Source organism: Bison bison, unplaced genomic scaffold (assembly GCF_000754665.1).
Source record: "Bison bison bison isolate TAMUID 2011002044 unplaced genomic scaffold, Bison_UMD1.0 scf7180017864482, whole genome shotgun sequence".
Taxonomy (NCBI): Eukaryota; Metazoa; Chordata; class Mammalia; order Artiodactyla; family Bovidae; genus Bison; species Bison bison.
In genome coordinates this window covers 924,082-944,720 of record NW_011495042.1, presented here as the reverse complement: position 1 = coordinate 944,720, position 20,639 = coordinate 924,082, and the positions used below count along the sequence as shown (strand labels likewise).

The 20,639-nt window shown below is 62.4% G+C and overlaps 1 protein-coding gene across 1 annotated transcript in view; it reads left to right on the top strand.

Moving 5' to 3' along the window:
* NBEAL2 (neurobeachin-like 2) overlaps window positions 1-20,639 on the top strand; it is a 25,159-nt gene extending 4,520 nt beyond the window's left edge. Inside the window, 49 exon segments of the mRNA XM_010862375.1 lie at window positions 52-180; window positions 1,894-1,979; window positions 2,072-2,354; window positions 2,509-2,615; window positions 3,103-3,183; window positions 4,608-4,691; window positions 5,094-5,192; window positions 5,489-6,096; window positions 6,179-6,311; window positions 6,390-6,509; window positions 6,709-7,030; window positions 7,248-7,330; window positions 7,432-7,524; window positions 7,709-7,883; window positions 8,011-8,144; window positions 8,505-8,664; window positions 8,878-8,980; window positions 9,153-9,306; window positions 9,413-9,571; window positions 9,759-9,918; window positions 10,093-10,178; window positions 10,349-10,855; window positions 11,486-11,664; window positions 11,745-11,904; window positions 12,141-12,278; window positions 12,370-12,729; window positions 12,816-12,965; window positions 13,110-13,267; window positions 13,422-13,546; window positions 13,633-13,768; window positions 14,252-14,412; window positions 14,530-14,846; window positions 14,947-15,042; window positions 15,408-15,532; window positions 15,615-15,755; window positions 15,923-16,053; window positions 16,153-16,262; window positions 16,360-16,477; window positions 16,603-16,700; window positions 16,771-16,887; window positions 17,476-17,565; window positions 17,644-17,753; window positions 17,868-18,040; window positions 18,181-18,275; window positions 18,518-18,634; window positions 18,730-18,888; window positions 18,965-19,113; window positions 19,965-20,100; window positions 20,177-20,639. Of these exon segments, the coding sequence (XP_010860677.1) occupies window positions 52-180; window positions 1,894-1,979; window positions 2,072-2,354; window positions 2,509-2,615; window positions 3,103-3,183; window positions 4,608-4,691; window positions 5,094-5,192; window positions 5,489-6,096; window positions 6,179-6,311; window positions 6,390-6,509; window positions 6,709-7,030; window positions 7,248-7,330; window positions 7,432-7,524; window positions 7,709-7,883; window positions 8,011-8,144; window positions 8,505-8,664; window positions 8,878-8,980; window positions 9,153-9,306; window positions 9,413-9,571; window positions 9,759-9,918; window positions 10,093-10,178; window positions 10,349-10,855; window positions 11,486-11,664; window positions 11,745-11,904; window positions 12,141-12,278; window positions 12,370-12,729; window positions 12,816-12,965; window positions 13,110-13,267; window positions 13,422-13,546; window positions 13,633-13,768; window positions 14,252-14,412; window positions 14,530-14,846; window positions 14,947-15,042; window positions 15,408-15,532; window positions 15,615-15,755; window positions 15,923-16,053; window positions 16,153-16,262; window positions 16,360-16,477; window positions 16,603-16,700; window positions 16,771-16,887; window positions 17,476-17,565; window positions 17,644-17,753; window positions 17,868-18,040; window positions 18,181-18,275; window positions 18,518-18,634; window positions 18,730-18,888; window positions 18,965-19,113; window positions 19,965-20,100; window positions 20,177-20,281 (7,820 nt within the window). The 3' untranslated portion in view covers window positions 20,282-20,639.

The following is a 20,639-nucleotide window of genomic DNA, read 5'->3' as shown; positions in this document are numbered from 1 at the left end:
GGAGGGGCCGGGGTGCAGGCCCCTGAGGGGGTGTGACCCAGGAGGAGTGACGCGCTGGCCTCACCTTGGCCCCTACCCCATCCCCGCCCCCCACCAGGGAAGTCATCAGCGCCAAGGAGAAGAGCAAATACAAGTTCCCTCCAGCTGCTTTGCCCTCTGAATTCAGCGCCTTTTTCCGAGGTCAGGCCCCACCCCCATCCCACTCGGCTCCATCTGGCCCCGCCCTCATACCCGAGCCCCTTCCTGTGGTTTCCCCATCGCACATGTAGTAAGGACCCATTTACTGTGGCTGCACTTGGTGCTGGGAGAAGGAATGTGAATGGGCCTCTATAGGGAAATGGGAGTTGAGGGGCAGAGAGGAGAGGAAGGGCATGTCTGCACAAAATGAGTAATTTCTTTTCTGAGGGGGGAATTGATTTGCCTCCCTGCTTCTCTCCTATCTCCTGGATCCTCCCAGTGACTTGTACCCCATTCTGGCCTGGACCGTCTTCAAACTGTCTGGTCCAGTCTTTTTGTCCCTGTAGCTCCACCCAGTCTCCTCACTTCCGCATGACAGTCTCTACAGTAGGTGTCCCCCCTTCCTGCTAACCCCTCAGGACATCTCTGGGCACCTGTTCTCCCTGGGCACCTTATGCCCCTGGGTCTCCCCTCTCCTCTCTTTGGAGGGAGACTGGCCAGGATCTCAGATGGGCCTAGGGCAGGGTCTTTCCTGGTGGCTCAGATGATAAAGGAATCTGTCTGCAATGTGGGAGACCTGGGTCGGGAAGATCCCCTGGAGAAGGAAATGGCAACCCACTCCAGTATTCTTGCCTGGAGTATCCCCTGGACAGAGGAGCCTGGCGGGCTACAGTCCATGGGATGGCAAAGAGTTGCACATGACTGAGTGACTTGCACTAAGCCACTACTAGGGCAGGGTGCTGCCTGGACAGGGGCAGGCCAGCTTGGGAAGGCGGTGGCGTATTGGGCTAGAAAATATCTCAGTGTTTCTGGGTTGCCCCAGGGAGCCGTGGGCTTGGGTCTGGAGTGGGGGCAACACCTCCAAGAGGGGAGATGCCCCTGGGGAGTTTCCTGGTTCTGCTGTTCCACAGCCTGAGTACTCTTCTTAATACATGCAGGATTTTGTTCTCTGTGCTATAAATTCCTCTATGGGGGCCTGACACCCTCAGAATCCCATCCTGCTCCTCCCCACAGCCTTCCTTTTCAGCCCCACTCACTCTCTGCTCTCCAGCCATGGTGCTGTTCCTGGGGAAGCCTCCCTCCCCATCCCACCGGTCAAGGCAGCCCTGCATGGTCCCAGCCCCTACACACTCATGTGACCCAGAGCTGGTCCTTTCTGCTCTCTGGGTTTCAGTTCATGTCCTGGCATCCTGTCCAGCTTGGCTGGAGCAGGGCCAGGTGGGCCTCCCAGATATGACGCTGTGAAAGCCCCTAGAAGTCCCAGTGCGGGTGTGGGGGATGGTGTGTGGGGTATCTGTGTAGTAGACACTGCAGGGCCCCCAGAGCTGCTCACGGCAAGCTCCAACCGTCACAGCGCAAAGGGACTAGGAGATTTGCATCTAAGAAACTAAACCCTAGGTTGCCATGGGGAAGTGTGTATGGGGGGCGCTCACCCTGGGGTCCTCACTTTCAGGATTAAGGATCCAGGGATCTGGCTAGGCACTTAGGGCAGGGCCATGCCCCTTATAAGCTCCCCAAAGAAGGGCTGTGTCCTCCTGAGAACCCCTGGCACAGAGTCACGACACTTTAGAGACTCCCAGCGCAGAGCCAGTCTTCTCCTTGAGATGTGGTCTCCCAGTCTCCCCCTGCCACCCCAGGGCACCCACCTCTTGTGTGGCCCCTGGACCCACAGCCCTGCAAGCTTGCTGACCTTGTCTTGCCCCCTCCCCCGTCCAGAGAGCCTGCGAGATGCAGACCGCTTGCCTTCTGTGCTCCTGCTGCGTCTCATCCACCTCTTTGGAGCTGTTCTTGCGGGAGGGAAGGTAAGCTTGGAGGAGACTGTGGGCCAGGGAGTGGCTGTCTCGGGGTTTCTCTGCTGGGTGAACCCACTCCCCATCTCTGCCCACACCTGCAGGAGAACGGGCAGAAGGCTGTGAGTGCCGGCTCTGTGCAGGGTCTGCTGGATGTGGTGCGGGGCTGGGGCCACAGGCCAGCCCAGGACCCCCGCCTGGTGCCGCTGGCCCTGGAGGTGCTGGTGGGTGCTGTACACGTCTTGCATGCCAGCCGCGCACCCCCGCGGGGGCCAGAGCTCCGAGCCCTGCTGGAGGGCTACTTCCGCATCCTTAATACCGACTGGCCAGCCGGGCCGAGCCCGGACCCTGGAGAAGCCCATGTCACCCTGCGGGTCAGCATGCTTGGTGTGTATGGCCTCTCGGGGAGGTGGCATTAGCAGGGGAAGCCCCAAGTGGTGATGGAAAGGCCGGCCTGGGCAGCATGGGAGGAAGGTTTCAGGCTGACCAGAGGTGGTGCTGGCAAGAGGCTTGGCGGGGCTGACCCTTGACCCCTCCACAGATGCCATCCCCATGATGCTGGCATGCGAGGACCGGCCAGTGCTGCAGGCCACCTTCCTCAGCAACAACTGCTTTGAACACCTGATTCGCCTCATCCAGAACAGCAAGGTGGGCGGGGCCCAGGTCAGGGGCCTGGAACCAGAGGCTAGGGGCACCACGTACGGATGCTGAGCAAATGGGCTGGATGCGCTGGGGCTGGTGGGGTGGCTTGCTCTTCAGTGGGAGGGCCTGGAGTCAGGATGCTCTGGACCCCATAGGAAGAGGGTGTCGTAGACGGACGGGAGCTGCCCTGGCCCCCTGTTTCCCTTCTCCCCAGTCCCAGGTGTCGGGCAGGAGGGAAGGCTCAGCTGTTTCGGATGCAGTGTCTACTCCTGCCCACTCATCTGCCCCCGGCGCTGTCCCTCTGGGCAGGTGTGGGTGGCTCAGCTCCCTGCTCTGCCCTTGTGCCGGGGGGCACTTGGCCTGGGGCTCAGGGCACATCCTTGCCTGTGGGGGGAGCCCTGGCAGCCGCCCCAGGTCCTGCTCTAACCCCACCCTTCCCCCATCTTTTCTCTCCTCTGCCCCCTCCACCTTATGCCCTCCCGCATCCCCACAGCTGTACCTGCAGGCCCGGGCGCCCCCTGAGGGGGACAGTGACCTGGCTACCTGGTTACTGACTGAGCCCGATGTCCAGAAGGTACCACCCTCAGGCCGACACCACCTCAGTCACGCACGTCCCTGGGCATGTACCCCTTGGGGCTCCCTCTTTGAGTCTTTCTGCAGTTTGCAGGGGGAGCAAGCAGATCTGTGTGAGGCCTGGTGGAGCCTAGCGATGGGGCTGGGTCCCCCACGCTGTCTCACCGGCCTTCCAGATCCCCAGCCCAGGGAGCCACACAGGAGGGATCTGTGCCCTGCCTGGTGTTAGTCCTGGGAGCTGGGGTTTGGCTTTGCCGAGCCGGAAGGAACCTTCGATACTCAACCACCCAGCTCCATTGCACCAAAGCAGAAACAGGAGGCCAGATACTCAGGGATTTGGCTGTGGGCGCTCACAGAGGGGGTCCCTCACATGGGGCCACTTCTTTGCTTGAATCCTTGAACTTGCCCTAAGCAGGTCCCTGGGAGTTCCCCGTCCCCTCATGACCTCATGCCGTGCCCCCTGCTCACCTCACCTTCGGGCTCCAGGAGGCTGTAGGGTGTTGGTTGGGGGCTGTTCATGGGGCACCCCCTCTGTGGCTCAACACCTGGGCCCCCGTGTCCAGAGCCCTGCCCTTGCTCTGGCCTCATGAAGCAGCCCCGTGTGTCTATTGCACTTGGCTGTTTTCTGAGAACCTGCAGGTCCATTCCTCTACAAAGCAGGCGAGGCTGGTGAGACCCCTGCTTGTTACAGATGAGGAATCTGAAGCCTGGACAGGGGAAGAAGATTGCCTGAGATCCCTTGGGGAGTCGGGCAGAGCTGGGGCCAAGGGCTCCACGGAGCTGAAATAGTCTAGCAGCTGCTGACACAATGTCAAGCCCTCCTGGCCCCTCACGCCTCCGTAGGGCCGGGTGAAGGAGTCACATGCCCTGGGCCGTCAGGTCTGTCCAGGCTGAGCCTCTGTTCCCACCTGGATCTAGGGGAAAGGGGCAGGGTAGGACTTAAAGGTCTCGAAGGTTCTTTTGGTTCTAACATCCTGTGATTGATTGTCCCTAAATCCCCAGACCCCCTGTCAATCATCATGGGTGATGGGGCACTTGCCAGCCTGCCTGCACGTGTGTCTAGCTTGGGTGGGGATGGGTGGAGACTGAGGCCTATGAACCCACCAGACTGTGGTGGGCAGAGGGCTGCAGCAAAAGCGTTCACTGGTGATCTTCCCAGCCTCGGCTTCTTCCGGCCTCTCTCTGAGCGGGTCTTGCCAAGCGGTTCAGAGGGGGCCCTAAGGTCAGGGTGAAGGTCACAGTAGTTTGGGCAAAGGTAGACACACTGGTGTCCATGTCAGGGTGCCAGCCTCTTGGGGCCCCAAGCCCACTCAGCTACTGGCCTGGGGGCATCTCCTCCTGTCCCTGCACCCCTTTCACTGCAGGGTGCTGCCAGCTGCGACATCCTGGCACCTGCCTCTCCTGACTGCCCCTCCCCACCCCAAGGTACTGGACCAGGACACAGACGCCATTGCAGTCCACGTGGTCAGAGTGCTGACCTGCATCATGAGTGGCTCCCCCTCCGCCAAGGTGAGGATGCTGCCGTCGCACTACAGTAGGGCCATGGGGTGGAGTTAAATAGAACGGGTCTGGCTGATGGCTGTCAGAGCGAGTGAGCTGGGGAGGTGGCCATCCTGTCCTCTGGGGTGCAGATCAGCCCATGGGGCAGGTATGGTCATTCGTCATTAGTCCTGGGAGCTGGGTGTCCTGGCTGGAGGGGAACGGATGCTTGTGGCTGACCACCATCTGCAGCCCTCCGAGGCAGAGCCGTTCCCCCCCATCCTGCCATGGGTCCCCACCCCTACTATCACTGTGATCCAGAGTCAGAGCTGGGCGAGGGAGCCCTGAACCTCCTCCAAGGTTCCCATGGGTTGTGAGCATGCCCTGGGGCCCACATCCGTGTTCGCGCCTTTCCCATCCATCCTGGCACAGGAGGTGTTTAAGGAGCGCATTGGCTACCCTCACCTGCACGAGGTCCTGCAGAGCCACGGTCCCCCCACCCATCGGCTGTTGCAAGAGCTGCTCAACATGGTGAGGGCAGGGGCTGGGGGTCAGGGTCCCTGTGGGCAGCCAGGACTGAGTCAGGGCAAGCACAGAAAATGAGCTGTCCGCTTTGGGGGACCATACTGACTGTGGCCCGTACACAGTGTGACCTGTGTCCTAATCCTGTGTGTCGGGGTCACTGGGGCGAGGACTCTGAGCTGCATGGGGTCCAGAAGCTATTGCTTGTTAGCAAGTCCCAGGACGATGCAGGAAGTCCCACTGTTGTGAGGGTGGCCTGTTCCATGCCAGATGCCTGGGGGCTAGCCCATCCTCTCCCCCCACAGGCTGTGGAGGGCGACCACAGCACGTGTCCCCCACCGCCGATCCGCAACGAGCAGCCAGTGCTGGTGCTGATGAGGTGGCTGCCGAGCCTGCCCACGGCTGAGCTGCGGCTCTTCCTAGCACAGCGCCTCTGGTGGCTCTGTGACAGCTGCCCTGCCAGCCGTGCCACGTGCGTGCAGGCGGGTCTGGTGGGCTGCCTTCTGGAGACGCTCAGCGAGGGGGTGGCCCTGGGGGCCCGCTGCCAGGAGCAGTTGTTGGCACTGCTGCAAGCACTGGGCCACGTGTCGCTAAGGCCCTCGGAGCTGCGGCGCTTGCTTCGCCCGCCGCCAGGGTTGGACTCGGGGCCAGGTGGAGCAGAGGCTGGGCAGGCCCGCCACGCAGGTGCCATCATCCGCGCGCTCTCTGGCATGGCCCGGCACCAGGGCCCAGCACGAGCCCTACGCTACTTTGACCTAACACCCAGTATGGCGGGCATCATGGTCCCCCCTGTGCAGCGCTGGCCAGGCCCTGGTTTCACCTTCCATGCCTGGCTCTGTCTGCACCCCATGGCTGGAGCACCTGCCCCCGCCCCCACCCCCACCCGGCCGCTCCAGCGGAAGCAGCTGTACAGGTAGGTGACTGCCAGGGGTCAGGGCAGGCTGCCAGGGTAAGCGGGAGAACCAGCAGGCTTAACCGGCTTGGCTGGCCCTCAGCTTCTTCACCAGCAGTGGCTCGGGGTTTGAAGCCTTCTTCACGGCGGCTGGAACCCTGGTGGTGGCTGTGTGCACCCGGAAGGAATACTTGACCATGAGCTTGCCTGAAGTGTCCTTTGCCGACTCCGCCTGGGTGAGCCTCCATCCTCACGTGGCCCGGGAGGTGCAGGGAACACCAGGGCCTCACCTGATCTCGTGGCTTCTGTTGTAGCACTGTGTGGCCATAGTCCATGTGCCCGGGCGCCGGCCCTTCAGCCAGAACCTGGTCCACGTCTACAAAGACGGCCATCTGGTCAAGACAGCACCCCTTCGCTGCCCGTCCCTTAGTGAGGTGTGCCAGGCAGGGTTTGGGGAGGTTTGGGTAGCTGGGCAGCCTTGGACAGGGTGGGCCCTGGAGCCCCTGTTTCCCTTCCCCCACCCCACAGGCTTCAGCCTCTGGGGTCTGTGCAGCCTTGGGGGTCCCTGAGGAAGGTGGAACCCCAGGCTGTAACGTGACCTGACCGACCGCCCCCCAACCCTGGCCCCCACAGCCTTTCTCGTCTTGCTGTATCGGGTCTGCTGGGCACCGCACAACGACCACCACCACGGGGCTGCCTGCACCACCGGGCCCCGCCGCCCTGGCTCACACTCACCCCTCGCTCACCCGCTCCCAGTCAGTCCCGGCCACCACAGGGCTTGGCTGGGGGTCCGGGCTGGTGGCCCCCCTGCAGGAGGGCAGCATCAGCTCCACCCTTGCTGGCACACAGGACACTCGGTGGGGCAGCCCCACCTCCCTGGAGGGCGAACTGGGGGCTGTGGCCATCTTCCATGAAGCCCTGCAGGCGGCCGCCCTGCGCGTCCTGTGCGCCCTGGGTATGCAGCGTGCTCCCCACGCCCCGCCCCAGCCCTACCCCTGTTCCCACAACCCAAGAGGTTGGGTCTCACAAAGTGTCCAGGCCCAAAAGTAGGGCTCCAGTGGGGAGTGGGTATCCCCAAGGGTCTGTCTTCTGATCAGGCAGAGAAGAGGCAGGCTCTGGGTGGGGTCTGGCTGCAAGCCCAGCCAGGTCTGAAGCCCCCTGCCCACCTCCAGGGCCCAATGAGACAGCACCCTTCAAGCCTGAGGGTGAACTGCATGAACTTGGCACCAAACTGCTCCTCCATTACTCACCTCAGGTATGGGGGGCTGGGCAGTTGGCTCAATCTCCCCTGGCTCCCACCCTCTATCGCCTGCCTCCCCCTACCCACACTGAGCCTTGCTCACCCCCTGTTCCCAGGCCTGTAAAAACAACATCTGCTTGGACCTGTCCCCTGGCCATGGGCTGGATGGCCGCCTTACGGGCCATAGAGTGGAGACCTGGGACGTGAAGGTGTGTGCCCACGTGGACAGTGTGTGCAGGAAGTGTGAGCACGGGCAGTGTGCAGGGTGGGCTGGAGTGGCTCCGTGCCCTGGGAGGTCTTAAGGAGACCCAGGATTCCAGGTTGGAGGGTCTGCAGGGTGGAGGGGGCAGGAGATGATGGGGTGCTGCCCTCACGGAGGCCCCCTGCCCACAGGATGTGGTGAACTGCGTGGGAGGCATGGGTGCCCTGCTGCCCCTGCTGGAGCGAGTGGCTGCACAACCCCAGGAAGCCGAGGCAGGTCCAGCAGAAACACATGACCTTGTGGGGCCCGAACTGACCTCTGGCCAAAGTGCCCAGGGCCTGCTTCTCCCACTGGGCAAGTCCTCAGGTAAAGTGTCCCTGGTGCCTGTGTTGGTGAGAGAAGACCTTGGCCTGGCAGGGGGCTGGAGTGCTTGAGGTCTTGTAGCCCCTGACAGGCCTTTGACGCACACCTGTCCCCTTCCTGGTGGTGGCAGAGGAGCGAATGGAGAAGAATGCAGTGGCTGCCTTTCTGCTGATGCTGCGGAACTTCCTGCAGGGCCACCCCGTGAATCAGGAGAGCCTGATGCACTGCCAGGGGCCCGCCATCATCGGGGCCCTCTTGCGCAAGGTGAGGCCTGCTGGGGCAGGCGGGGAGGGGACTCCTTCATCTGACCAAGGGGCTGTTGGAGGGACCAAGCCGGGGTGCCTGATGCCATCAGTCAGGGAGGGCCTCCTGGGAGAGGTGGCATTTGAAAGGCGGGGCAGGGTTGGGCCAAGAGGGTCTGGGGAAGTACCAGCACAGGCTGGGGCAGGACACCCGCACAGTAGGCTGGGAGCTTGTACTTCAGAGGGCAGGGAGCCGCCAGAGGGTTTGGAGCAGGCAGGATGTTTGTGTCCATCTGCCTGTGCAGGGCAGGGTGGAAACTGGGAGGCCTGATAGTGGGTGGACAAGGCCTGACATCTCACCCCAGCTCCTGCCCCCACCCAGGTCCCCAGCTGGGCCATGGACATGAATGTGCTCATGTCTGCCCAGCTGCTGATGGAGCAGGTGGCAGCCGAGGGCAGTGGGCCCCTCCTGTACCTGCTCTACCAGCACTTGCTCTTCAACTTTCACCTCTGGACCCTCAGCGACTTCGCTGTGCGCCTGGGTAGGTGTGCCGACTTGGGTGAGGAGATGCTGCCAGCCAGGGTGGCAGTGGACGTTCTCAGAGGCTACAGCCCTGTAGCTGATCTGAGGGGACGACGACCCTCCCCTGGTCGGGGTGGGGGTGGGGGTCTGGCAGTGGCATGGCCCTGTCCTGGATGATGGAAGGAACCCAGCGCAGCCTGGTAGGCTGAGCCCTCTGCTGATGCCCGCTCAGGCCACATCCAGTATGTGTCTAGCATAGTCCGTGAGCACAGACAGAAGCTGCGGAAGAAGTATGGGGTCCAGTTCATCCTTGATGCCCTGCGTGTCCACTACAGGTGAGGCTGGTGGGTACAGATGGGGTGGGGTGCTGATGCTCCAGCCTCGGGCCTTGGGGGCAGGTCTGTTCAGCCCCGCAGCTCACCTGCCGGCCCTCCGTGTTCTCGCCTCCCTTCCATGTCCTGGTGGTTTCCCTGGCCCTTGGTGACCTCTCTGCTGGGACCTGCCCAGTCCGCAGCGCGAGCGCCCCCTACCCGCCGACGACCTGCGCACAGTGCAGACGTCACTCCTGGGCCTGGCCCGGGAGTTTCTGGTGCGGAGCTCTACCGCTGATGACCTGCAGGTGGTGCTAAACTTTCTGGCGGCCTTGGGTGATGATGGCCAGGTAGGCTAGAGGTTGGCAGAGGTGAAGCCTGGATGAGGGGTGGAGCGTGGACCATGTTGCGGGCCTTGGGGCTGGGCGCGATTAGCGTAAGCCTTTGTGTCCCCAGGTGGTGGGTGCGCTGGATCTACTGCTGGCGCTGCTGCAAGGCTCCCCAGCACAGGAGTCTCTGGCTGTCTTCCTGCTGGAGCCGGGGAACCTTGAGGTGCTGCTGGCACTGCTGGTGAGGCCGAGGCCCATGCCCTTGCTGCCCGACCGAGTCTGCAAGGTACATCTAGCTCCCCCCGAACCCTGCATTCTCATTCACTGGGGCTCCTGCCTGAGTCCAGGGATAGGCAGAAGGCCCTGGGCTAGTGGGTGGAGCTGTCTTTGCAGGCCTCTCTTGGAGCCCCACCCCTGTGTGGTGGCTTACCCTCCTACAGTAACTCCTTCCCCTTGATGATGACCCCACACAGATCCTGCGCAGACTGCAACAGAATGAGCGCTTACCTGAGCGCAGCCGTCAGCGGCTCCGGCTGCGAGAGTGTGGTCTCCAGGGTCTCGTTGCCTGCCTGCCAGACGGCGCCGTTTCCCCCCAGCTCTGCCAGGGCCTCTACAAGCTGTTCCTGGGGGCAGGTACAACCTGGGCGGGGCCAAGAGGCAGGCCAGGTAGAGGGATGACATGGATCCAGGAGACAGGGCAGGTGGGAATCAGGAAGGTGTTGGTCCAAGGGCCGAGGCTGACCCAGCAACGGGGCACAGTTCCCCTCTGGGGTCAGTCCCTCAGGCCTTTTCTGGCCATCTTCCCAGATTGCCTGAACCTCTCTGATCTGTTGGCTGTGGTGCAACTGTCCCTCCAGGCTGACCTCAGCGTCCGCCTGGACATTTGTCGTCAGGTGAGTGGAAAGTGAAAGCTTTGTTGGGGGTGTGGGGTGGCTTCCACCCTGAGGGCTTTGCCTGCCTGGGATGAGGGGTCTCTGCAGGCCTCCCGTGCAAAGGCCCCCTGAGGAGGTGCTGGGGCAGGCTGTCGAGTGAGTCCCTCACTTCCTGTGCCCTGGCCTGGCAGCTCTTCCACCTCATCTACGGACAGCCAGACATAGTGCGGCTGCTGGCCCGCCAGGCCGGCTGGCAGGATGTGCTGACCCGGCTGTTTGTCCTGGAAGCTGTCACAGCCGGCAGTCCCCTGCCCTTTACCCCTGAGCCACCCACCTCCCCGGAGCCAGCCTCACACAAGCCACCCACCGAGTCGCCTGAGCCTTCAGACGTCTTCCTGCCCCCAGAGGCCCCTGACCCTGATGCCTTTTACCACGCCCTCTCCCCGTTCGCCACCCCCTTTGAGCTGGGCCTGGAGCGGGCCAGTGTGAGCTCAGGAAATACTGCCGGTGGTGGCAGCGGCAGCGGGACTGTCACTCCAGCCAGCCAGCCTGGCACACCATCCCCACTCGATGGACCCCGGCCCTTCCCTATGGCCCAGGGCCGCCACAGCTCCAGTCTCTCCAACGTGCTGGAGGACGGCAGCCTGCCAGAGCCCACCATCAGTGGGGATGACACCTCCAATACCAGCAACCCTCAGGTGAGGCGGGCTCTGAGGTAGGGCTCCTCGGGGGCCCAGGGCAGCCAGTGGAGCTTTTCCAGAGGTGTGGTACTGTTTGACATCAGGGCTGTGACGGCCGGTCAGGTCCAGCGCTGCCCCCTCATAACTTTCCTCTGCAGTGTGTTCTCTGAGGGGTGGCGGATATTCCAGAACAGGGCAAGTTGTGCTGAGACAGCTGGGGGCACTTGCCAGGCTTTGGAAGGCCCTTGAGAGCCTGTGGGACACGGGCTTTTCAGGGCTGGTGAGCAGCATGGCTCTAAGAGTCCTGCCTTGTGCTTCTGGATCTGGGGAGGGGCCTTTGCTTATTCAATGGCATTATTCCAGAGGGTTCTGGGACAGTCCTTGAGGCCTGTGAGGTAACTGTGTGAACTGCCTCATCTCCTCTTAGGAATCCTGGAACCCCAGGATCCTCCCTGGAACTCAGGTGGTGGTCGAGTCCCACACTGTTTGTCTAGGCCCTCAGCAGCACACTGGCTGGGCCGTTGGCCAAAGGCTCAGCCTCCTGCTGTGCCTACTAGTGGGTGGGCAGAGGTGCTGAACAGGGATGGTGCTGGGGCAGTGATTCCCTCCCTCCCCAGCCTGCACTCCACACACCCCCTGTGTCCACAGCAAACCTGTGAGGAGGAGCTTTGTAACCTGCTCACCAACGTGCTGTTCTCAGTGACGTGGCGGGGTGTGGATGGCAGTGACGAGGCCGCCTGGCGGGAGCGCGGCCAGGTCTTCTCCGTGCTCACCCAGCTGGGGTCCTCAGCCACGCTGGTGCGCCCACCAGACTGCATCAAGCGCAGGTGAGGGAGCAGGGCTGTGGGGAAGCCTGGGGGCCCAGAAGGCAGTCAGGTAGACACCAGAGTCCCTCATTCCCCTCCAGCCTCCTGGAGATGATGCTGGAGTCAGCCCTGACCGACATCAAAGAGGCCCCCCCTGGGGTCCTGGCCAGCCTCACCCAGCAGGCGCTTTGGCTGCTGCGTCTGCTGCAGGACTTCCTGTGTGCCGAGGGCCATGGTAACCAGGAGCTGTGGAGTGAGAAGGTATGGCAGCTCGGGGCAGGAGCACTGTGTTCACATGCCCCGAGGGCTCTTGGTCTGCAGAGTGGCTGAGTATACATGTGCAATCATGGGGACCTCAGCTCTGGTATCTGTGAGCAGAGGTCTATCTGTATGTGGAAACCCTCTCTGGCCCCCAGCCCAAACCTTACTTCCCTCTCTCCTCACGGGCTTCTGGCCTCATCTGGTGATGGCCACCTGGAATATATGGTGTGTGGCAGCTGTTCGAAGGAGTGTGTAGCCTGCTGGATCGCCTGGGAGCCTGGCCACACCTGGCCAACGGCACAGCGGACCTCCGAGAGATGGCGCAGATCGGCCTGCGCCTGGTGCTCGGCTACATCCTGCTGGAGGACCCGCAGGTGAGCGCAGGGCGGCTGTGGGGGGAGGGTGCGCAGCGGATCTAGGGAGCTCGGGGAGTAGCTAGTGACACCCCCACTCTTCCGTCCGCAGCTGCACGCCCAAGCCTACGTGAAGCTGCACGCGCTGCTGCAGACCGCAGTGCCCATGCGCCGAGAGGAGGCTTGCTACGTGCTCTCCAAGCTGGAGGCGGCGCTGGCGCGGGCGCTGAACACCTCCCCATCAGAGACCCCCACCGAGAACGGGGAGCCCCCAGTCGCCGCTGCTGCTGCTGCAGAGCGCTGCTCGTGGTTGGTGCCGCTGGTGCGCACGCTGCTGGACCGCGCCTACGGCCCACTGGGGCTACAGTGGGGCCTGCCTTCCCTGCCGCCCACCAACGGGAGCCCCACCTTCTTCGAGGACTTCCAGGCCTTCTGTGCCACCCCCGAATGGCGTCACTTCATTGACAAGCAGGTGCCTGGGGCCAGGGGCACGGGCAAAGTAGTGGGGGCTGGGGGCCCGCATCGAGCGCGGTCGCCTCTCCCTGTCCGGTCCTCCAGGTGCAGCCCACCATGTCACAGTTCGAAATGGACACCTACGCTAAGAGTCACGACCTCATGTCGGGCTTCTGGAACGCCTGCTACGACATGCTCATGAGCAGTGGGCAGCGGCGCCAGCGGGAGCGCGCGCGCAGCCGTCGGGCCTTCCAGGTGTGCGACCTGCCCTGGGGGCCGGGAGCAGCTCCACACTTGGGCCCTCTGTGGACCCAGAGGACGGCTGCTGGGACTGAGAGGAGAGAGAGGAGCTGGAAGCACCCAGCAGGCCTCACCTGTTCCTCCACCCCCACCCCGCAGGAGCTGGTGCTGGACCCTGTGCAGAGGCGGGCGCGCTTCGAGGGGCTGAGATACGCGGCGGCGCTGAAGCAGCAGGCAGCGCAGCACTCCACTGCCCTGCTGCACTGGGGGGCGCTGTGGCGCCAGCTAGCCAGCCCCTGTGGGGCCTGGGCCCTGAGGTGGGCGGGGCTTTGGGAGGAGTCTCGTAGGGTGGGTGGGTCTTGGGAGGGAGGGGCCAGGAGAGTGTCTTTGAGGAGAAGCCTGGGAGGAAGGCAGAGGGGTCTGCAACCCGCTGCTTCCCACTCATGACCGTAAGTGGGGTCATATCTGTAGGGATCCGCCCACCCCCCACTGGAAGCTCTCCAGTGCTGAGACCTACTCGCGCATGCGTCTGAAGCTGGTGCCCAACCATCACTTCAACCCTCACCTGGAGGCCAGTGCCCTACGCGACAACCTGGGTGAGAGGGTGTGCCGAGCTGTGTCCACCCAACCTCATAGCCCTGTCTTGTCCAGCTCTGGCTGAGCACCCTTGGGCCCATTGCAGGTGAGGCCCCCCTGACACCCACCGAGGAGGCCTCACTGCCTCTCGCTGTGACCAAAGAGGCCAAAGTCAGCAGCCTACCTGAGGAGCTACAGGAAGACCAGCTGGGCGAGGACGAGCTGGCTGCACTGGAGACCCTGTGAGTGGGGCTGGGAAAGAGCTGCCCAGGGCAAGGGGGCCTGTCCAATGTGTGCCTGCCAGTGGCAGACGGCTTCTCAGTGTACTTGCCCTCCTGCTGTGGGGCTAACCACCCTGAAGGGACAGTCCAAAGTCAGGTGGAAGGGTTAGGCAGATCTGTAAGAGGATGGAGAGTTGCTGTTTGATGGCCAGGCACCCCAGAGCAGGACTGAGAAGCCAGACCAGGATGTGCGCCCATGGGAGTGGGCAGGTGCTGAGTGAGGGGAGGCTGGGGACAGGGGTTGGTGTCCTGGCAGGAACTTTAGAAGCCCAGGTTTCAGGGCATGGACTGGGGCCAGTCTGGACCATGGGCAGCTCCTCCTCCTCCTATGGGATCATGAGCAGCGTGCCTCCTAACTTAGTGGTACTTTGAGAGTGTGGTCCTTGGGTTGGTTGGGAATGGGGGTCCCAGAGCCTAGTACCTAAAGTGGGTGCTGGCCCCCAGGTTGGAGGCCGCAGAGCTGGATGAGCAGCATGAGAATCTGGTGCTGTCAGCTGAGTGCCAACTGGTCACCGTGGTGGCTGTGGTCCCAGGGCTGCTGGAGGTCACCACGCAGCACGTGTATTTCTACGATGGCAGTGCCGAGCGGGTCGAAACTGAGGAGGGTGTGTTCTGCTGGAGCGGGCTGGAGGGCCGGCAGGGATGGGGGCTGGGGTCTCGTGGGGCTGGGGCCTCGTGGGGCTGGGGCGGGTAGCTCCAGCACCTGCTCTCCATCCCTACAGGCATCGGCCATGACTTCCGGCGCCCACTGGCCCAGCTGCGCGAGGTCCACCTGCGGCGTTTCAACTTGCGCCGCTCAGCTCTTGAGCTCTTCTTCATTGATCAGGCCAACTACTTCCTCAACTTCCCATGCAAGACGGGCGGGGCCGCAGCCTCATCCCCTTCCCCCGTGCCCAGGCCCCAGCCCTCCCTCATTCCACCCCACACCCAGGTGCGGAACCAGGTGTACTCCTGGCTCCTGCGTCTGCGACCCCCTACCCAAGGCTACCTAAGTAGCCGCTCTCCCCAGGAGATGCTGCGCGCCTCAGGTCTTACGCAGGTGAGAGCCCTGGAGGGTGGGGGTCAGGTGAGGTCAGAGCCCTGCCACTGGGGAGAGTGCTGGCAGCCCACCGGCTCACCTCGTATCCTTGCCCCCCCAGAAATGGGTGCAGCGAGAGATCTCCAACTTTGAGTACCTGATGCAGCTCAACACCATTGCGGGGCGGACCTACAATGACTTGTCTCAGTACCCTGTGGTAAGGGCCTGCTACCCCTCCACCCACCCTCTGCTCTGCCAGCCCTGGTCCACCCAAGTGTGGGTACTGATAGAGGGCCAAGCTCTGAGCTCAGTCCTGGGCAGGTGCTGCCTGAGGCCTGGCCTCTGTTCTCGGCTCAGTCCCCCACGCCCTGCTGCCCCCACGCACACCCAGCCCCACTCCCTTCCCCTCCTGGCCTCTGTTCTTGAAGGAAATCCTGTCTCAGACAATCCCTCCTGCTCCCCATGGTGCACCCCCACCTGTGGGCTCCACCCATCTTCCTGAGGGTGAGGGTGCGGGCAGGGCAGGCTGGCCATGTAGGCCATCAGGACCCTCATGCAGCTCCTGCCCGGGTGGGCGGCCAGTTCCCCTGGGTCCTACAGGACTACGTGTCCCCAACCTTGGACCTCAGCAACCCAGCCGTCTTCCGGGACCTGTCCAAGCCCATTGGTGTGGTGAACCCCAAGCACGCCCAGCTTGTGAAGGAGAAGTGAGTGCATGAGCAAGGCTGGGCTCGGGGCTGGGGTGGACCAGGGAGGGCTTCCACTGATTCCCTCCAACCGTGGTTCTAGGTATGAGAGCTTCGAGGACCCAGCGGGCACCATCGACAAGTTCCATTATGGCACCCACTATTCCAATGCGGCTGGCGTGATGCACTACCTCATCCGCGTGGAACCATTCACCTCCCTGCACGTCCAGCTGCAGAGTGGCCGGTGTGGAGGGGCAGGCAGATGGTGTGGGGCGGTGGGCAGGGTGGATGAGGGAAGGGTGGGTCTTCCAGGCATCCTGGACAGGCTGGCTCCCTGCTTGTCCAGGGCTGCACCTTTTCATTCCCTGTCTCCCTTCTCACTGCCTCACTTTGGCCTGTGCCCCTCCCCAGCTTCGACTGCTCGGACCGGCAGTTCCACTCAGTGGCAGCAGCCTGGCAGGCCCGCCTGGAGAGCCCCGCTGATGTGAAGGAGCTCATCCCAGAGTTCTTCTACTTCCCCGATTTCCTGGAGAACCAGAACGGTAGGCGCTGGGTGGGGGCGGGAGGCGTGAAGATGGAGGGTGGCCGGGGAGCTGGTGAAGAAGGCACAGCGAGACAGCTGACCCAGCCTTCTGTGCCAGGCTTTGACCTGGGCTGCCTCCAGCTGACCAACGAGAAGGTGGGTGATGTGGTACTGCCCCCATGGGCCAGCTCTCCTGAGGACTTCATCCAGCAGCACCGCCGGGCACTGGTGAGATGTGTGCACACATACCGGCAGGTGGCCAGAGGGGAGGGCCGAGGCGGAGGGTCCATTGTTCCTGGACTGACGGCCACCTCCCTGCCCCTAGGAGTCAGAGTATGTATCTGCCCACCTGCATGAGTGGATCGACCTCATCTTTGGCTACAAGCAGCGGGGGCCAGCTGCAGAGGAGGCCCTCAATGTCTTCTATTACTGCACTTACGAGGGTGAGCGGTGCCCTGGACGCCGGTGAGGGTTGGGGTGCAGAGGATGGGGCGTGCAGGGGGCACAGAAGGAGTCCTGACTGCCCGCCCCCGCCCCACCCCACCCCCCCCAACCTGCCGATGCTCAGGGGCTGTGGACCTGGACCAGGTGGCAGATGAGCGGGAGCGGAAGGCGCTGGAGGGCATCATCAGCAACTTCGGGCAGACACCCTGTCAGCTGCTGAAGGTAAGGCCGGCTGGGAAGACCGTGGTCAGGGAGGCCCTGGCCGCGGTGCTGAATGGTTCCTTGTCCACAGGAGCCCCATCCAGCTCGGCTTTCCGTGGAGGAAGCAGCCCAGCGCCTTGCACGTCTGGACACTAACTCACCTAGCATCTTCCAGCACCTGGGCCAGCTAAAGGCCTTCTTTGCAGAGGTGAGAGGAAGCAGGGTCTCAACTACCTACCCAGTGAAGTTCATTTAATTCCACGGTCCTTGCCAATCTCTTGGAGATGGAAAACCTAAATCAAAGTCCCTGATATTAAGACATCTTAGAAATAAGAGGTAAATATCGAGGAAATAAGAGGAAATATGAGGTAAACATCACTGAGGGTTGGGTGCCATCTTCATGAGGGAGGGTCAGGCCAGGTTGACTCCCCTGGTCATCCTTAGGGAGAACAGAAGGAGGGAGTCTGGCCTCAATACTCTCCTCACCTTCCTGCCTGCATCCCAGAAGGCCCCCAGCTCCAAGGTGTTCAGGCTCTCCTCTCCTCACGCTAGCCGACTCGGAGATGTGGAGTCGTGGGGTGGGATGACCAAGGTTGAAACCAAGCTTGAAGGGTCTTCCTTGTCCATCTGGTCTCTCACTTCCTGAGATGCCCTGAAGGCCCACTGCTCTCTGCATGTCTCTCAGAGTGACCTCTGCCTGTCACGTGATGCCCCGGGGCTGAGGGCCAAGAAGCAGGTAGCATGGTGGGGGCTCTAGCCGGCTGCTCGGGTAGCTAGTCCCGCCCTGCCCCCGCAGGTCATCAGCGATGGCGTGCCCCTGGTGCTGGCCCTGGTTCCCCACCGGCAACCCCACTCCTTCATCACCCAGGGCTCCGCAGACCTGTTGGTAAGTGCACCGGGCCGGGCCCCACCTCAGCTCCACCCCCGACTCTGCCCCAACCCACCTCTGTCCTCTCTCGCCCAGGTGACCGTGAGTGCCAGTGGGCTGCTGGGGACCCACAGCTGGCTGCCCTATGACCGAAACATAAGCAACTACTTCAGCTTCAGCAAAGACCCCACCATGGGCAACCCCAAGTAGGACAGAGGGTTGTGGGCCAGGGTGGGCTCTAAATGCTCTGGCCAAGGTCTCTGAAGGCGAGGGTCTCCTGTGTAGCCTGGCCTCACCTGTGGTCCTCCTCACTGGGTCAGGATGCAGCGACTGCTGAGCGGCCCGTGGGTTCCAGGCAGTGGTGTGAGTGGGCAAGCCCTGGCAGTGTCCCCGGATGGAAAGCTGCTGTTCAGTGGTGGCCACTGGGATGGCAGCCTGCGAGTGACTGCGCTGCCCCGGGGCAGGCTGCTCAGCCAGCTCCGCTGCCACCTTGGTACGTGCTGCCTGGGAGCTCAGGTTATGCGGGTGGGAGCAGGGCTCCGGAGCTGGCCAGGGACGGGTAACTGCTCTATTTTCCCTCTTCTCCCCTCCCCTCTCTCTTTCCCGTCCCGTTTCCTCCCCTCTCCTGTGCAGATGTAGTAACCTGCCTTGCGCTGGACACCTGTGGCATCTACCTCATCTCAGGCTCCCGAGACACCACATGCATGGTGTGGCGGCTCATGCAGCAGGTGTGCTGGGTGGCAGCCCCGTGGGCCCCCTTGGTCCAGATCTGCGGCCCATCTGCCCCTCTAGTGGGCCTCCAGTCCTACCCTGCTCTCTTCCCCTTCCTACTACTACCGTGAGCGAGTCTGGGGCTCCAACTGTCTAACTTTGGATCAGACCTTCACTTTTCTGAGCTTTTAGCCTTCTCACTCTGGGGCCAAGGTGGTGGGGTGCCTCAGTCCTGAGCCAGCCCTGGTGTTCCCCACAGAATGGTCTCTCAATGGGGCTGGCATAAAAGCCCGTGCAGATCCTGTATGGGCATGAGGCTGCCGTGAGCTGTGTGGCCATCAGCACTGAACTTGACATGGCGGTGTCCGGATCGGAGGTGTGTGTCTGCCTGTGCCCAGGGGAGGCTGTTTGCTGGGCCCTGCCCCTGGAGCCAGATGCCTGTGCCCAGCACCCTAAGCTGCCTTCCTGCAGGACGGAACTGTGATCATCCACACGGTGCGCCGTGGCCAGTTTGTGGCCACACTCAGCCCTCCAGGAAGCACGTTGCCTGGACCTGTGTCCCACCTGGTGCTGGGGTCTGAGGGCCAGATTGTGGTGCAGAGCTCAGCGTGGGAGCGTCTGGGGGCTCAGGTATGGGAAAGGGGCGCCCAGCCAAGATAGGGGTAGTTGGGATTCTGTCCTTGCTAACACGTCCTGCTTCCTCCAGGTCACCTACTCCTTGCACCTGTACTCAGTGAATGGGAGGTTGCGGGCTTCACTGCCCTTGGTGGAGCAGCCCACAGCCCTTGCGGTGACAGAGGACTTTGTTCTGCTGGGCACGGCCCAGTGTGCCCTGCACATCCTCCACTTGAACAAGTGAGCCTCACTGTTTATGGGTTTGTGATCCCTCAGTTCAGTTTAGTCGCTCAGTCATGTCTGACTCTTTGCAACCTCATGGACTGCAGCACGCCAGGCCTCCCTGTCTATCGCCAACTCCTGGAGCTTACTCAGACTCATGTCCATCGAGTGGGTGATGCCATCCAACCATCTCATCCTCTGTCGTCCCCTTCTCCTCCAGCATTCAATCTTTCCCAGCATCAGGGTCTTTTCCAGTGAGTCAGCTCTTCGCATCAGGTGGCCAAAGTATTAGACTTTCAGCTTCAGCATCAATCCTTCCAATGAATATTCAGGACTGATTTCCTTTAGGATGGACTGGTTGGATCTCCTCGCAGTCCAAGAGACTCTCAAGAGTCTTTTCCATCACCACAGTTCAAAAGCATCGATTCTTTGGCACTCGGCTTTCCTTATAGTCCAACTTTCACATCCACTACTGGAAAAACCAGAGCTTTGACTAGACAGACCTTGGTTGCCAAAATGATGTCTCTGCTTTTTAATATGCTGTCTAGGTTGGTCACATGATCCCTCAGGTGGTAGTTATTGGCAGAGGGACACTAGGAGGTGCTCCGTGGACCCTAACCCCTTTAAATGCCCTATGGACACATTCTTCAAGGCCTGTCTCTGTCCTCCCATCCCCCAATGGGGAGATCTTGCCCTGGGCCTCTTTTAGGCACACACTTGTGTGGGACCCTTTTGTCAGGATTTTCCTCCAGCCATCCTTCAAATGAGGACTGGGAGGTGGATGGGAGAATGAAGAGACAACTATGTGCTGGATGCAAAACTCCTTGCAGTTGCAAGTTTGTATATATCACCTCCTTCCCTCCCTCCAGACTGCTGCCAGCCGCTCCTCCCCTGCCCATGAAGGTGCCGATCCGCAGCGTGGCTGTGACCAAGGAGCGCAGCCACGTGCTCGTGGGGCTGGAAGACGGCAAGCTTATCGTGGTGGGCGCAGGGCAGCCCTCAGAGGTGAGAATGCGGGCAGGGTGGGCCTTGCACAGGGTGGGAGCGTTGATTCTGGCTGACCCATGCCTGCTCCCACTAGGTGCGCAGCAGCCAGTTTGCACGGAAGTTGTGGCGGTCCTCCTCCCGGCGCATCTCCCAGGTGTCCTCTGGGGAGACAGAGTACAATCCTGGAGAGGCCCGCTGACAGCCCGCCTCCTCCTGCCGCGCCGCCCCGCCCCCAGCGGGCTCCGCCCCAGTAGGCTCCGCCCGAGAGCCCTCGGGGGGCGGGGGGACACCCCGCCCACACTCAGGCGGGGGTGGGCGGGGCCCCACCTCTGCCCTGCTCAGGGATTGGCGGGCGATGTCACTCCAGGAAATCTTGCCCCTCGCCGGCAGAGGGGCCGCCCGGAGTCCCAGCACTGGCCCCAGCGGCCGCACAGCACTTTTTGCACAGTCTGGGGTGGGGAGCCCAGGCTCCCGATCCCCGGTCCTGGCGGAGCACAGGGGCCGGGCTGTGGCCTTAATCCTAAGGGCGACCCCTCCCGCTCTCGCATCTCAGCAAT